This window comes from Nerophis lumbriciformis, linkage group LG36 (genome assembly GCF_033978685.3).
Source record: "Nerophis lumbriciformis linkage group LG36, RoL_Nlum_v2.1, whole genome shotgun sequence".
Classification (NCBI taxonomy): Eukaryota; Metazoa; Chordata; class Actinopteri; order Syngnathiformes; family Syngnathidae; genus Nerophis; species Nerophis lumbriciformis.
Window position 1 is genome coordinate 25,559,264 of NC_084583.2, and position 18,037 is coordinate 25,577,300.

At 43.0% G+C, this 18,037-nt stretch overlaps 1 protein-coding gene across 2 annotated transcripts in view; it reads right to left on the reverse strand.

The window, feature by feature from the left end:
- LOC133576739 (ras-GEF domain-containing family member 1C-like) overlaps positions 1-18,037 on the reverse strand; it is a 209,525-nt gene that overhangs the window by 11,401 nt on the left and 180,087 nt on the right. For both annotated transcript variants that reach the window (XM_061930072.2, XM_061930073.2), the window contains exons 5-8: positions 14,827-15,048; positions 8,328-8,402; positions 3,990-4,091; positions 70-172 (exon numbers count right to left, since the gene is read on the reverse strand). In XM_061930072.2, coding sequence (XP_061786056.1) covers positions 70-172; positions 3,990-4,091; positions 8,328-8,402; positions 14,827-15,048 — 502 coding nt within the window. The remainder of the gene's footprint in view (positions 1-69; positions 173-3,989; positions 4,092-8,327; positions 8,403-14,826; positions 15,049-18,037) is intronic.

Sequence of the window (18,037 nt, forward strand, 5' to 3'; positions counted from 1 at the left end):
GGGAGGAGCACCATTTGAATGATTGATGCGGCGATATTCAATCAAGCATGAAGATGAGTGTGGACTCACAGATGATGGCCATGAGGGAGTTGAAGTTTCCGATGTTGAAACACTCTCTGGCCACGTCGATGAAGAACTCGATCACCAAGGCTCTCTGCTTCTTTTTGGCAGGCTGTGATTACAAGAGGAGACGTCGTTACACACTACATCATGTCATATAAAGTCATGTTCTTCATGGTATTTATTCCTCTAGAAGACAAAGGGGGAATGTTTTGTTGGTTTCAAAAGGCACTCAGTGATGCAAGTGAATAATTCAAAAGGCACTTTTGGTGTTTTCAGCAAGTCAATGTGCAGTTACATAACACACCACCAGGGAGCGGTAGAGCTTTGTGGCAGTTGTATTGTCAGCCACAGCAGCACATCTCTTTATGGTTGAGGTCATTCATTTTGTGGACACACAGTACATATTGCACAGTGGTCCTCAATAGGCCAATTAAGGCTTTTACATTTGGTCGTCAAACATGACCTTAATAAGGAAACCACATCATTTTACAGACAAGTGTGCTTATTAATGGAGGCCGATGGCTGAATAGCTGAATGGGTAAATGCTTGCTCTCTACCATTATTGTCTTTGTTCAATATTGATATTCATTATAATTACATAGTATGTTTGGACTATCACAGGAGTTCAAGAATTACTCCTTAAAGAGCTGCCCTTTCTTTTCTGTTCTGCCCCCTCTCATTATGGACTGGACTCTCACACTATTATGTTAGATCCACTATGGACTGGACTCTCACTATTATGTTAGATCCACTATGGACTGGACTCTCACACTATTATGTTAGATCCACTATGGACTGGACTCTCACACTATTATGTTAGATCCACTATGGACTGAACTCTCACTATTATGTTAGATCCACTATGGACTGGACTCTCACACTATTATGTTAGATCCACTATGGACTGGACTCTCACTATTATGTTAGATCCACTATGGACTGGACTCTCACACTATTATGTTAGATCCACTATGGACTGGACTCTCACACTATTATGTTAGATCCACTATGGACTGAACTCTCACTATTATGTTAGATCCACTATGGACTGGACTCTCACACTATTATGTTAGATCCACTATGGACTGGACTCTCACTATTATGTTAAATCCACTATGGACTGGACTCTCACTATTATGTTAGATCCACTATGGACTGGACTCTCACTATTATGTTAGATCCACTATGGACTGGACTCTCACTATTATGTTAGATCCACTATGGACTGGACTCTCACTATTATGTTAGATCCACTATGGACTGGACTCTCACTATTATGTTAGATCCACTATGGACTGGACTCTCACACTATTATGTTAGATCCACTATGGACTGCACTCTCACTATTATGTTAGATCCACTATGGACTGGACTCTCACTATTATGTTAGATCCACTATGGACTGGACTCTCACTATTATGTTAGATCCACTATGGACTGGACTCTCACTATTATGTTAGATCCACTATGGACTGGACTCACACTATTATGTTGGATCCACTATGGACTGGACTCACACTATTATGTTAGATCCACTATGGACTGGACTCTCACTATTATGTTAGATCCACTATGGACTGGACTCTCACACTATTATGTTAGATCCACTATGGACTGGACTCTCACACTATTATGTTAGATCCACTATGGACTGGACTCTCACTATTATGTTAGATCCACTATGGACTGGACTCTCACACTATTATGTTAGATCCACTATGGACTGGACTCTCACTATTATGTTAGATCCACTATGGACTGGACTCTCACTATTATGTTAGATCCACTATGGACTGGACTCTCACTATTATGTTAGATCCACTATGGACTGGACTCTCACTATTATGTTGGATCCACTATGGACTGGACTCACACTATTATGTTGGATCCACTATGGACTGGACTCACACTATTATGTTAGATCCACTATGGACTGGACTCTCACTATTATGTTAGATCCACTATGGACTGGACTCTCACACTATTATGTTAGATCCACTATGGACTGGACTCTCACACTATTATGTTAGATCCACTATGGACTGGACTCTCACTATTATGTTAGATCCACTATGGACTGGACTCTCACACTATTATGTTAGATCCACTATGGACTGGACTCTCACACTATTATGTTAGATCCACTATGGACTGGACTCTCACTATTATGTTAGATCCACTATGGACTGGACTCTCACTATTATGTTAGATCCACTATGGACTGGACTCTCACTATTATGTTAGATCCACTATGGACTGGACTCTCACACTATTATGTTAGATCCACTATGGACTGGACTCTCACTATTATGTTAGATCCACTATGGACTGGACTCTCACTATTATGTTAGATCCACTATGGACTGGACTCTCACACTATTATGTTAGATCCACTATGGACAGGACTCTCACACTATTATGTTAGATCCACTATGGACTGGACTCACACTATTATGTTGGATCCACTATGGACTGGACTCACACTATTATGTTGGATCCACTATGGACTGGACTCACACTATTATGTTAGATCCACTATGGACTGGACTCTCACTATTATGTTAGATCCACTATGGACTGGACTCTCACTATTATGTTAGATCCACTATGGACTGGACTCTCACACTATTATGTTAGATCCACTATGGACTGGACTCTCACACTATTATGTTAGATCCACTATGGACTGGACTCACACTATTATGTTGGATCCACTATGGACTGGACTCTGACTATTACGTTAGATCCACTATGGACTGGACTCTCACAATATTATGTTAGATCCACTATGGACTGGACTCTCACTATTATGTTAGATCCACTATGGACTGGACTCTCACTATTATGTTAGATCCACTATGGACTGGACTCTCACTATTATGTTAGATCCACTATGGACTGAACTCTCACACTATTATGTTAGATCCACTATGGACTGGACTCTCACTATTATGTTAGATCCACTATGGACTGGACTCTTACTATTATGTTAGATCCACTATGGACTGGACTCTCACTATTATGTTAGATCCACTATGGACTGGACTCTCACTATTATGTTAGATCCACTATGGACTGGACTCTCACTATTATGTTAGATCCACTATGGACTGGACTCTTACTATTATGTTAGATCCACTATGGACTGGACTCTCACTATTATGTTAGATCCACTATGGACTGGACTCTCACTATTATGTTAGATCCACTATGGACTGGACTCTCACACTATTATGTTAGATCCACTATGGACTGGACTCTCACACTATTATGCTAGATCCACTCGACGTCCATTGCACCGGTCGCCCTAGGGCGGGGGTCCCCACATCCGCGGTCCTCTCCAAGGTTTCTCATTGTCCCATTGGGTTGAGTTTTATACCCAATCATGGCACCCACCTGTTCCCAATTAGCCTGTTGACTTGTGGAATGTTCCAAATAAGTGTTTGATGAGCATTCCTCAACTTTATCAATCTTTTTTGCCACTTGTGCCAGCTTTTTTTAAACACGTTGCAGGCATCAAATTCCAAATGAGCTAATATTTGCAAAAAAATAACAACATTTTCCAGTTTGAACGTTAAGTATCTTGTCTTTGCAGTCTATTCAGTTGAATATAAGTTGAAAAGGATTTGTTGTGTTCTCTTTTTATTGACCATTTACACAACGTGACAACTTTACTGGTTTTGGGTTTTGTATTTGCAATATTATCTTATATAATATTAAAGCGTTATTAGGAATGTAGGAATTATTCAACAATAGAGTTGTTTTTATTGTCTGAAAAAAGTACTGTGAGTGAGAAGCAGTGCTTTGGCAGCCATTATCAATCAATCAATCAATCAATGTTTATTTATATAGCCCTAAATCACAAGTGTCTCAAAGGGCTGCACAAGCCACAACCACATCCTCGGTACAAAGCCCACATGACTCACCATGCAGATCTCAGTGGCCACCAGGTAACACAATCTGTTGAACCACCTGACATATGCCTCCAGGTTGGAGGTTTTCTTCTTCTGCTCGCTGAAGCACGGCGGCTGATGATGCACAAACAACAAGCAAACACAAGTGAGTATAATGCTTCCATTGGGGATTCCTCTAATGCTAATTAGCTTCCTGTCTACAGGATGACCCCCAGCGCGGGTGCAAATGACAAAGACAGCGGCAGGCTGAGGGCAGAAGTGAGACGATCAATAGCAGGAGGAAGTCCATACAGCAGGACTGAGACAGAAAGCAAATGAGTGACACGTACAAACCCCGTTTCCATATGAGTTGGGAAAATGTGTTAGATGTAAATATAAACGGAATACAATGATTTGCAAATCCTTTTCAAGCCATATTCAGTTGAATATGCTACAAAGACAACATATTTGATGTTCAAACTCATAAACTTTATTTCTTTTTTGCAAATAATCATTAACTTATTAACACGTGCCAAAGTAGTTGGGAAAGGGCATGTTCACCACTGTGTTACATGGCCTTTCCTTTTAACAACACTCAATAAACGTTTGGGAACTGAGGAGACACATTTTTGAAGCTTCTCAGGTGGAATTCTTTCCCATTCTTGCTTGATGTACAGCTTAAGTTGTTCAACAGTCCGGGGGTCTCCCTTCTGCTATTTTAGGCTTCATATTTTCAATGGGAGACAGGTCTGGACTACAGGCAGGCCAGTCTAGTACCCGCACTCTTTTACTATGAAGCCACGTTGATGTAACATGTGGCTTGGCATTGTCTTGCTGAAATAAGCAGGGGCGTCCATGGTAACGTTGCTTGGATGGCAACATATGTTGCTCCAAAACCTGTATGTACCTTTCAGCATTAATGGCGCCTTCACAGATGTGTAAGTTACCCATGTCTTGGCCACTAATACACCCCCATACCATCACACATGCTGCCTTTTACACTTTGCGCCTATAACAATCCGGATGGTTCTTTTCCTCTTTGGTCCGGAGGACACGACGTCCACAGTTTCCAAAGACAATTTGAAATGTGGACTCGTCAGACCACGGAACACTTTTCCACTTTGCATCAGTCCATCTTAGATGAGCTCAGGCCCAGCAAAGTCGGCGGCGTTTCTGGGTGTTGTTGATAAATGGCTTTCGTTTTGCATAGTAGAGTTTTAACTTGCACTTACAGATGTAGCGACCAACTGTAGTAACTGACAGTGGGTTTCTGAAGTGTTCCTGAGCCCATGTGGTGATATCCTTTAACACACTGATGTCGCTTTTTGATGCAGTACCGCCTGAAGGATCGAAGGTCTGTAATATCATGGCTTACAAAAAAAAGACGGCGCTTAGATGGCAGCATATGTTGTTCCCAAAACCTGTATGTACCTTTCAGCATTAATGGTGCCTTCACAGATGTGTAAGTTACCCATGTCTTGGGCACTAATACACCCCCATACCATCACACATGCTGCCTTTTACACTTTGCGCCTATAACAATCCGGATGGTTCTTTTCCTCTTTGGTCCGGAGGACACGACGTCCACAGTTTCCAAAAACAATTTGAAATGTGGACTCGTCAGACCACAGAACACTTTTCCACTTCGTATCAGTCCATCTTAGATGAGCTTTTTTCCAAAAAAAAAACCATCTGTGAAGGCACCATTAATGCTGAAAGGTACATACAGGTTTTGGAGCAACATATGTTGCCATCCAAGCAACGTTACCATGGACGCCCCTGCTTATTTCAGCAAGACAATGCCAAGCCACGTGTTACATCAACGTGGCTTCATAGTAAAAGAGTGCGGGTACTAGACTGGCCTGCCTGTAGTCCAGACCTGTCTCCCATTGAAAATGTGTGGCGCATTATGAAGCCTAAAATAGCACAACGGAGACCCCCGGACTGTTGAACAACTTAAGCTGTACATCAAGCAAGAATGGGAAAGAATTCCACCTGAGAAGCTTCAAAAATGTGTCTCCTCAGTTCCCAAACGTTTACTGAGTGTTGTTAAAAGGAAAGGCCATGTAACACAGTGGTGAACATGCCCTTTCCCAACTACTTTGTCACGTGTTGCAGCCATGAAATTCCAAGTTAATTATTATTTGGACAAAAAAAAATAAAGTTTATGAGTTTGAACATCAAATATGTTGTCTTTGTAGCATATTCAACTGAATATGGCTTGAAAAGGATTTTCAAATCATTGTATTCCATTTTTATTTACATCCAACACAATTTCCCAACTTATATGGAAACGGGGTTTGTATTTTCGCTCTTTTTTATTGTTGTTTTTTAATTTTTACTGTTGCTTTTTTCCGACAATATGTAGCAGGCCAACACAACTGGAGCTTAGGTCTGCAAATGGCCCCCCTGGCCGCACTTTGGACACCCCTGTCAAAAACAAATGATAGTACACTTTGTACACCTATAGAACAAAGTTTTGTCTTCAGATATATGTTATCTGTCTATATGTATTATTTGTCTGTTTTCAGATTATTTATTTTTTTAACTGAGTACAAAAATATATACATTGATAACGCATTCGCTGGAGAATAACGGTATCATTTTTACTCGCCCTGAGTTTTTATATCGCTTGAAGATTTACCAAGAGCAGCGACACTTGAAATATACAACTTTTTACAATGTACCACACACATTAGGTCTATTTGTACTGATGTTGTCCCTATACCAATATTTTGGTACCGGTACCAAAATGTATTTCGATACTTTTCTAAATAAAGGGGACCACAAGAAATTGCACTATTGGCTTTATTTTAACAAACAATCTTAGGGTACATGAAACATATGTTTCTTATTGCAAGTTTGTCCTTAAATAAAATAGTGAACATACTAGACAACTTGTCTTTTAGTAGTAAGTAAACAAACAAAGTCTCCTAATTTAGTCTGCTGACGTATGCAGTAACATATTGCATACTTGCCAACCTTGAGACCTCCGATTTCGGGAGGTGGGGGGTGGGGGGGGCGTGGTCAGGGTGGGGGCGTGGTTGGGGGCGGGGCTAAGAGGGGAGGAGTATATTTACAGCTAGAATTCACCAAGTCAAGAATTTCATATATATATATATATAAAAGAAATACTTGACTTTCAGTGAATTCTAGCTGTATACCGTATTTTCCGCACTATAAGGCGCACCTAAAAACCACAAATTTTCTCAAAAGCTGACAGTGCGCCTTATAACCCGGTGCGCTTTATATATGGATAAATATTAAGATTCATTTTCATAAAGTTTCGGTCTCGTAACTACAATAAACAGCCGCCATCTTTTTTCCCGGTAGAACAGGAAGCGCTTCTTCTTCTACTGTAAGCAACCACCCGCCCGCGTAGAAGAAGAAAAAGCACGCGGATATCACCGTACGTTTCATTTCCTTTGTGTGTTTACATCTGTAAAGACCACAAAATGGCTCCTACTAAGCGACAGGTATCCGGTTCATGAAAAGACGCAATCTCTCCATCCGCACACGGATTACTATTTCACAGCAACTGATATTCCTGTGAACCGCACTGTGGATACAACGGGAGCACGTACGGTGAATATTCGCACCACAGGGAATGAGAAGTCATCCTTCACTGTGGTTCTAGCTTGCCATGCTAATGGCCAGAAACTTCCACCCATGGTGATATTCAAAAGGAAGACCTTGCCAAAAGAGACCTTTCCAGCCGGCGTCATCATAAAAGCTAACTCGAAGGGATGGATGAAGAAAAGATGAGCGAGTGGTTAAGGTAAGTTTAAGTTTACGCGAAGAGGCCGGGTGGCTTTTTTCACGCAGCTCTGTCCATGTTGATATACGTATGTTTGTGATTGCACATTTGCGTACATTTTGGGAGTGAACAGAGTTGTTAGAACGCTGGTTTTTAATATATTATTAAAGTTTGACTGACCTATCTGACTGTTTTTTTGACATTCCTTTAGCGCAGTTAGATGCGGCTTACAACACGGGGCGGCTTATAGGTGGACAAAGTTTTGAAATATGCCGTTCATTGAAGGCGCGGCTTTTAACCCAGGGCGCCTTATGGTGCGGAAAATACGGTATATATATCTTAACCACGCCCCCAACCACGCCCCCCACCCCCCACCCCCCGAAATCGGAGGTCTCAAGGTTGGCAAGTATGAGTATGGTACAAAGTATCGGTATCGGATCAGTATCGCAAATACCTGCATGCATTTTACTCGGTATCGGATGGTAAAGACAATCAGTGATATTGCACATCGCTATTTTATAGTGACCCACCTTCTGCATTTTATTTTATTATCAAACTACATGCATTATTGTGCAGGCAGTTTTAATTAATAGCAACACCTTGTGAAAATATACCTGGGTTCCATCCAGGGGGTCTTTCTGGACAAAAGCTTGGACAAACTCCTCTGGCCCGATGTAACTCAAATGTTCCTGGAAAACACAAATAGTCCCGTTAATAATTATTTCATTTCAGTAACGGGAGCCAATCAATGGGGAAAAGCAACGACTCATTGACGTGACCCGCTGGATTTACGTTTCCTCAGAGGGGACGGCCAAATGTGTCCATTAAAGCAACATTGTCAGTACAACACACCAGGAAAAGTCAAGTCAAAACTTTGAGCCGTCATCATAATTCAAGCTATGCAATGCACACACATCATGAGGTTATATAGGCATCGTTATCTCAAGGAAAAGAATGCAAGTCAATGAAATGTCCTCTGATGCAAGTGTGTGTGTGTGTGTGTGTGTGTGTGTGTGTGTGTGTGTGTGTGTGTGTGTGTGTGTGTGTGTGTGTGTGTGCTGTCACATCTAATACACTCACAGCAGTTTTATCCCCGTAGTTTGATGCCCCAGGCGCATGACGAACTTGTGGGGTGATGTCATCCCTCAGACAAGCGTACACACACGCTTACTCCAGCACTAATACAAACACACACCACATAACACACACACACACACACACACACACACGCATGGACTAAATGCACCAATCAATGGTGGTCTTTTGCCATGTACTTTGTCTAATTGCATCTGTCTGTGTCGTCCGACGAGCTTGCGAGTGATGAGGGAGGTTATCACATTTTTACCATGACATCTCCAGTTACTAACTTACTTAAATTACTAGAAATGTCCGATAATATCGATACATGCTTTAAAATGTAATATCGGAAATTATCGGTATCGGTTTTCAAAAAAGCTCAGGCTCTTCCTCAGCCTTCCCGGTAAGGTCTATTCAGGTGTACTGGAGAGGAGGCTACGCCGGATAGTCCAACCTCGGATTCAGGAGGAACAGTGTGGTTTTCGTCCTGGTCGTGGAACTGTGGACCAGCTCTATACTCTGGGCAGGGTCCTTGAGGGTGCATGGGAGTTTGCCCAACCAGTCTACATGTGTTTTGTGGACTTGGAGAAGGCATTCGACCGTGTCCCTCGGGAAGTCCTGTGGGGAGTGCTCAGAGATTATGGGGTATCGGACTGTCTGATTGTGGCAGTCCGCTCCCTGTATGATCAGTGCCAGAGCTTGGTCCGCATTGCCGGTAGTAAGTCGGACACGTTTCCAGTGAGGGTTGGACTCCGCCAAGGCTGCCCTTTGTCACCCATTCTGTTCATAACCTTTATGGACAGAATTTCTAGGCGCAGTCAAGGCGTTGAGGGGATCTGGTTTGGTGGCTGCAGGATTAGGTCTCTGCTTTTTGCAGATGATGTGGTCCTGATGGCTTCATCTGGCCAGGATCTTCAGCTCTCACTGGATCGGTTCGCAGCCGAGTGTGAAGCGACTGGGATGAGAATCAGCACCTCCAAGTCCGAGTCCATGGTTCTCGCCCGGAAAATGGTGGAGTGCCATCTCCGGGTTGGGGAGGAGATCTTGCCCCAAGTGGAGGAGTTCAAGTACCTCGGAGTCTTGTTCACGAGTGAGGGAAGAGTGGATCGTAAGATCGACAGGCGGATTGGTGCGGCGTCTTCAGTAATGCGGACGCTGTATCGATCCGTTGTGGTGAAGAAGGAGCTGAGCCGGAAGGCAAAGCTCTCAATTTACCGGTCGATCTACGTTCCCATCCTCACCTATGGTCATGAGCTTTGGGTTATGACCGAAAGGACAAGATCAAGGGTACAAGCGGCCGAAATGAGTTTCCTCCGCCGGGTGGCGGGGCTCTCCCTTAGAGATAGGGTGAGAAGCTCTGTCATCAGGGAGGAGCTCAAAGTAAAGCCGCTGCTCCTCCACATGGAGAGGAGCCAGGTGAGGTGGTTCGGGCATCTGGTCAGGATGCCACCCGAACGCCTCCCTAGGGAGGTGTTTAGGGCACGTCCGACCGGTAGGAGGCCGCGGGGAAGACCCAGGACACGTTGGGAAGACTATGTCTCCCGGCTGGCCTGGGAACGCCTCGGGGTCCCACAGGAAGAGCTGGACGAAGTGGCTGGGGAGAGGGAAGTCTGGGCTTCCCTGCTTAGGCTGCTGCCCCCGCGACCCGACCTCGGATAAGCGGAAGAAGATGGATGGATGGATGGACGGTTTTCAAAAAGTAAAAGGTATGACTTTTTAAAAGGCCGCTGTGTACACGGACGTAGGGAGAAGTACAGAGCGCCAATAAACCTTAAAGGCACTGCCTTTGCGTTCCGGCCCAGTCACATAATATCTACGGCTTTTCACACACACAAGTGAATGCAATGCATGCTTGGTCAACAGCCATACAGGTCACACTGAGGGTGGCCGTATAAACAACTTTAACACTGTTGCAAATAATGCGCCACACTGTGAACCCACACCAAACAAGAATGACAAACACATTTCGGGAGAACATCCGCACCGTAACACAACAGAACAAATACCCAGAACCCCTCGCAGCACTAACTCTTCCAGGACGCTACCCCAACCCCGCCCACCTCAAGCTCCTCATGGAGAGCATGTCCCAAATACCAAGCTGCTGTTTTGAGGCATGTTAAAAAAAAATAATGCACTTTGTGACTTCAATAATAAATATGACAGTGCCATGTTGGCATTTTTTTCCATAACTTGAGCTGATTTACTTTGGAAAACCTTGTTACATTGTTTAATGCATCCAGGGGGCATCACAACTAAATTAATAATAATGTGTTCATTCCACCACTGTATATATCGGTATCGCTTGATATCGGAATCGGTAATTAAGAGTTGGACAATATTGGAATATCAGCAAAAAAGCCATTATCGGACATCTCTATAAATGACTGTAAATGGAAAAAAGGTACCACAATTCCATCCATCCATTTTCTATTGCTTGTCCCTTTCGGGGTGGCGAAGGGTGCTGGAGCCTATCTCAGCTGCATTCGGGCGGAAGGCGGGCTACACCCTGGACAAGTCGCTACCTCATCGCAGGGTACCACAATTGTTTACAGTAAATAAAAAAAACAACAGCTGGCAACTCAGTTGCTAGAATTAAAAAAACAGTGATACCATCCATCCATCCATTTTCTACCGCTTGTCCCTTTTGGGGTCGTGGGGGGTGCTGGAGCCTATCTCAGCTGCATTCGGGCGGAAGGCGGGCTACACCCTGGACAAGTCGCCACCTCGTCGCAGGGTACCACAGTTGTTTACAGTAAAAAAAACAAAAAAAACAACTGGCAGCTCAGTTGCCAGAATTAAAAAAGCAGTGACACCATTTTTGTAACTTACAGTAATATGTTAAAAAAACACTGCAAATTTGACAGAAAAAGTCTGGCAACGATCCGGACAGTTTTTCCCGGTAAAATAACAACAGTGCTTTTTTCCATCCATCTTCTTCCACTAATCCGAGGTCGGGTTGCGGGGGCATCAGCCTAAGCAGGGAAGCCCAGACTTCCCTCTCCCCAGCCACTTCGTCCAGCTCTTCCTGTGGGACCCCGAGGCGTTCCCAGGCCAGCCGGGAGACATAGTCTTCCCAACGTGTCCTGGGTCTTCCCCGTGGCCTCCTACCGGTCGGACGTGCCCTAAACACCTCCCTAGGGAGGCGTTCGGGTGGCATCCTGACCAGATGCCCGAACCACCTCATCTGGCTCCTCTCCATGTGGAGGAGCAGCGGCTTTACTTTGAGCTCCCCCCAGATGACAGAGCTTCTCACCCTATCTCTAAGGGAGAGCCCCGCCACTCGGCGGAGGAAACTCATTTGGGCCGCTTGTACCCGTGATCTTGTCCTTTCGGTCATAACCCAAAGCTCATGACCATAGGTGAGGATGGGAACGTAGATCGACCGGTAAATTGAGAGCTTTGCCTTCCGGCTCAGCTCCTTCTTCACCACAACAGATCGATACAGCGTCCGCATTACTGAAGACGCCGCACCGATCCGCCTGTCGATCTCACGATGCACTCTTCCCCCACTCGTGAACAAGACTCCGAGGTACTTGAACTCCTCCACTTGGGGCAAGATCTCCTCCCCAACCCGGAGATGGCACTCCACCCTTTTCCGGGCGAGAACCATTTTCCATTTTTTGTAATTTGTTGTAAAATTCACTGTATATTTGACAGTAAATTTCTGATGAGCTGCCACTTCTTTTTCTGTAAAAATACAGATTTTGAGTGTCCACCCTGAGATGGGTAGGTTGTGAGTTCAAACCCCGGCCGAGTCATACCAAAGGCTATAAAAAAAATGGGAGCCATTACCTCCCTGCTTGGCACTCAGCATCAAGGGTTGGAATTTGGGGTTAAATCACCAAAAATGATTCCCGGGCGCGACACGTCTGCTAACCACTGCTCCCCTCACCTCCCCGCCTTCCGCCCGAATGCAGCTGAGATAGGCTCCTGCACCCCCGCGCGCCCTCGAAAGGGACAAGCGGTAGAAAAATGGATGGATGGGTTTGTCATTGGATCATCTAAATATTTTACTTTATAATTGTGTTTTTCAGAAATATATATTTTTTAGCATATATGAATATTTTTGGTATATTTTAAATTGAAGCAATTTTCAATTGAAAAATGGAAAAATAGCTGTTAGATCAGTGGTTCTTAACCTTGTTGGAGGTACCGAAGCCCACCAGTTTCATATGCGCGTTCCCCGAAGCCTTCTTTAGTGACAAATACAGTGTTTTTTTTTCAAATTCAAGACAAAGTTATATGTTTTTGGTAACACTTTAGTATGGGGAACATATTTTAATTGATTAAATGAAACCTTTATTAGTGGATTGCACAGTGAAGTACATATTCCATACAATTGACCACTAAATGGTAACACCCCAATAAGTTTTTACACTTGTTTAAGTCAAGGTCCACTTAAATTGATTCATGATACAGATATATACTATCATCATAATACAGTCATCACACAAGATAATCATCAGAGTATATACATTGAATTATTTACATTATTTACAATCCGTGGTGTGGGATATGGAGGTGGGGGTTTAGGTTTGGTTGGTATCATCAATTCATTCATCAACAATTGAGAACAGAGAAATGGACATTGAAACAGTGTAGGACTGACTTGGTAGGATATGTACAGCGAGTAGTGGACATAGAGAGAGAGATCAGAAAGTATAAGAAAAAGTGCCTACATTTGATTATTTACATTTTATTATTTACAATCCATGGAAGTGGGATGTGGTGGGGCAGGGTGTTAGTTTAGGGTTAAAGTTGCCTGGAGGTGTACTTTTTGAAGGAGGATAGAGATGCACTTTCTTTTACACCTGTTGGGAGTGCATTCCATATTGATGTGGCATAGAAAGAGAATGAGTTAAGACCTTTGTTAGATCAGAATCTGGGTTTAACGTGGTTAGTGGAGCTCCCCCTGGTGTTGTGGTTATGGCGGTCATTTACGTTAAGGAAGTAGTTTGACATGTACTTCGGTATCAGGGAGGTGTAGCGGATTTTATAGACCAGGCTCAGTGCAAGTTGTTTTACTCTGTCCTCCACCCTGAGCCAGCCCACTTTGGAGAAGTGGGTAGGAGTGAGGTGTGATCTGGGGTGGAGGTCTAGAAGTCATCTGACTAGACTTAATTTAGAGTTATTTGGACACTAGGAGAACATATTCTAAGTAATAAAGACTTAATTTAGAGTTATTTGGACACTAGGGGAACATATTCTAAGTAACAAAGACTTAATTTAGAGTTATTTGGACACTAGGGGAACATATTCTAAGTAACAGACTTAATTTAGAGTTATTTGGACACTAGGGGAACATATTCTAAGTAACAAAGACTGAATTTAGAGTTATTTGGACACTAGGGGAACATTCTAAGTAATAAAGACTTAATTTAGAGTTATTTGGTTAGGGTTAGGGTTATAATAAGGCCATGCTGAATAAAGTACTTAATAATGACTAGTTAAGAGCCAATATGTTACTAATTTGCATGTTAATAAGCAACTAATTAATGGTGAATATGTTCCCCATACTAAAGTGTTACCATGTTTTATTACTGGTGCACAAAATGAAGCGTGCATGAACATCACCTTGTTCAAAGAACAAAAGCAACACAGTGCATAAACTCACAACAAATGACACACCTGCAAATCAGTCTGACTTCTGCTGTTGTCGTATCCGTAATACGCCGATAGGGAGAAGTTTTTATTTACACGATGAGTCGGGTGTGTCTCGACCTCCGCCGAACCCCTGAGCCCGACTCACCGAACCCCTAGGGTTCCATCCAACACAGGTTAAGAACCACTGTGTTACATGGAAGAGAACTGAATTGAACTGAAATCAATTGCGCAACAATACTTCATGTATTGCATCACCAGGCCTGCACGTGTGATGTCATCGCACTGCTTGACCAACCTTGGCCGCCTTCCCTCCAATCTTCCGCCGACCGTTTCTCCTCATCTATCCTCGTTATCGTCTCCATTTCCTGCCCCCCCCCCACCATCCAACCCTGCTCCCCCGCAGCCCTCCGCGTCCCCGTCCCCCCCGCTCACCAGTTCGACGTGGGTGAGCTGCTGTGCCAGTGTGTAAGGGTCGTTGCAGATGGAGAGCATGTCCTTCTGGATGGGCGGAGACTTGGTCTTGAAGGCCACGAGCTTGTCGGAGATGGAGGAGGCATTGAGGGAGACCTTGACGATGCTTTCCTCCCCCTGAGTCATCAAGGCCAGCCTCTGGCTCAATTTCTGCAACACCTGGTTTAGGGTCTTCCAGTAGGCCTGCACATAGACGACAAATGGAAGTCAGTAAGTCTTAATTAGGGTCAATCAATAATTAATCAGTACTTTGTAGATCTAAAAAAGCATAGAATCTAGGCTTGTACGCTACTAATAAACAGCCGTGGTACTAATGAATTAAAAACGGTGCTATATTGCCTTCTTTTTCACCTGAATGCTGAAACAGAATGGAGAGGAAGAATGGCCAAAACGTCAATTCAACTGGTTAATAAAGAGGGTGCGTGAAAGGCAACACAGAGGTATTTTAGCTTCAAAACTACCGATAAAGGTGAAGCATTACGGGGCGCCATCAGCGTTCCTGTTCTGTTACCCTGTGCAATGTTTGTCTAATCTTGGGTTTGTGCTGAAAATGACATTTCGTTGCACAAACCCCGTTTCCATATGAGTTGGGAAATTGTGTTAGATGTAAATATAAACGGAATACAATGATTTGCAAATCCTTTTCAAGCCATATTCAGTTGAATATGCTACAAAGACAACATATTTGATGTTCAAACTCATAAACATTTTTTTTTTTTGCAAATAATCATTAACTTTAGAATTTGATGGCAGCAACACGTGACAAAGAAGTTGGGAAAGGTGGCAATAAATACTGATAAAGTTGAGGAATGCTCATCAAACACTTATTTGGAACATCCCACAGGTGTGCAGGCTAATTGGGAACAGGTGGGTGCCATGATTGGGTATAAAAACAGCTTCCCAAAAAATGCTCAGTCTTTCACAAGAAAGGATGGGGCGAGGTACACCCCTTTGTCCACAACTGCGTGAGCAAATAGTCAAACAGTTTAAGAACAACGTTTCTCAAAGTGCAATTGCAAGAAATGTAGGGATTTCAACATCTACGCTCCATAATATCATCAAAAGGTTCAGAGAATGTGGAGAAATCACTCCACGTAAGCGGCATGGCCGGAAACCAACATTGAATGACCGTGACCTTCCATCCCTCAGACGGCACTGTATCAAAAACCGACATCAATCTCTAAAGGATATCACCACATGGGCTCAGGAACACTTCAGAAAACCACTGTCACTAAATACAGTTGGTCGCTACATCTGTAAGTGCAAGTTAAAGCTCTACTATGCAAAGCGAAAGCCATTTATCAACAACACCCAGAAATGCCGCCGGCTTCTCTGGGCCCGAGATCATCTAAGATGGACTCATGTAAAGTGGAAAAGTGTTCTGTGGTCTGACGAGTCCACATTTCAAATTGTGGGCTATTAGAAGTGTGTAAATTGATGTTCTGTGTACCACACACACACGCACACACACACACACACACACACACACACACACACACACACACACACACACACACACACACACACACACACACACACAGCACGCCTGGACAGGAGGAGGACAGAGTGTAGGTACACAGAACATCAGAGGGTCAAATGTGCGAGAAAATGAGAGCAGACAGTGTTGACAAACAGGTGCAGAAACACAAAAGAAGAACCCCTGTGGAATGCAGAAACTGGCAGAGAAATTTTCCGTGCAACGTTCATATTGCGTTTGTGGGTCTGATGGACTTGTTGCATTTTGTGGCTTTTAATGCCTCACAATCAAACACTTTTATGTTGAAATACTGAACAGATGTTTATTGGGATAAGGTAAACATCTGTTCAGTATTTTAACATAAAAGTGTTTGATTGTGAGGCATTAAAAGCCACAAAATGCAACGGGTCCATCAGACCCACAAACGCTGGCTGAGTAACAACAATATGAACATAACACAAGGGTTAAAACGGATCAGAGGAAATGTTGGCTTTGATTGGCTTCCCTGAATGTCAATCACATATTTTTCATACACGTACATGTTTTCTAAAAAAAAAAAAACATTTATAAAAGGTAGTTTGTGAAATATCCATCCATCTGTCCATTTTCTACCGCTACTCCCTCTCAGGGGCATGGGGGTGATTGACTTTAATTTTATAATAGTATGACTTTTTTCTTACACATATTTTCATTGTGGGTCTGATGCTCCTTTGAACATCTACAGTACTTTATGCTGTGCAGTGTTGGGACTAACACGTTACTGTAACGGCGTTACTGTCGGCGGTAAATAGTAATCTAAGGCGTTATTTTTTATATTCAGTAACTCAGTTACCGTTACTACGTGATGCGTTACAGCGTTAATTTACTTTATTTTTAATGTAGTATAATGTTGAGAAGATGAGAACATCTGAGTATGTTTTATTGCAGCGCTGCGGTAGAGGCGCTGTTTGTGTGTGTGTGTTATTACTAACAAGACATCATGGCGAAGCCCGAAGCCGAGTTTCTTAACATGGAGATATTCTCAATACTTTTCTTTTGTCGACCACAAAGAAAAGAACATCTTAGTTGAATGTAAGTTGTGTCTTGGATCAAAGATCCTATCCTAGCAATTCAAATCTTCTGAAACAGCTACAAAAGCAACATGCTTCGACGAAGCTAGTAAAGAGAGACACACTTCACCTCCACCTCCAACAGCGGCTGGATTTTAACGAGGCACTGCACACTGAAGGTACACACACTCTGTCAATTCTCTTATATACTCTTTCATTCTAGACTTCTAGAGTGTTTTATTATCACATCACTCTAAATGTATAGACTATAAAGTTCACAAACATAAAGAGGGATGCTAGTGGGCCAGGCCAATCTTTCCTTATCTGTAAACTAAAACTGGGGAAATGTGTAGAGTGTTCTGGACTTCAGACATGATTTTATTTCAGAATTCCTTGAGAGAGAAAAACGGCTGGTTAGGCTTTGTGTATGTAGTGTGTGCCTTTCTTGGTTTACATCTATGCTGTTATTATGCTGTTTGTTACTTATGTATGTTATGTTGCAGCTATTTAAAATAGTATGGGCAATTTGTTCTGGCCTGAAATAAATTGGCTTTTTGAAACATATCTTTGTCTTTGTGCGTTGTATGTAGAGCACATTGCTTAGCAGAGTTGAGTGATGCAAATACATGTCAAGTTGATCAACACA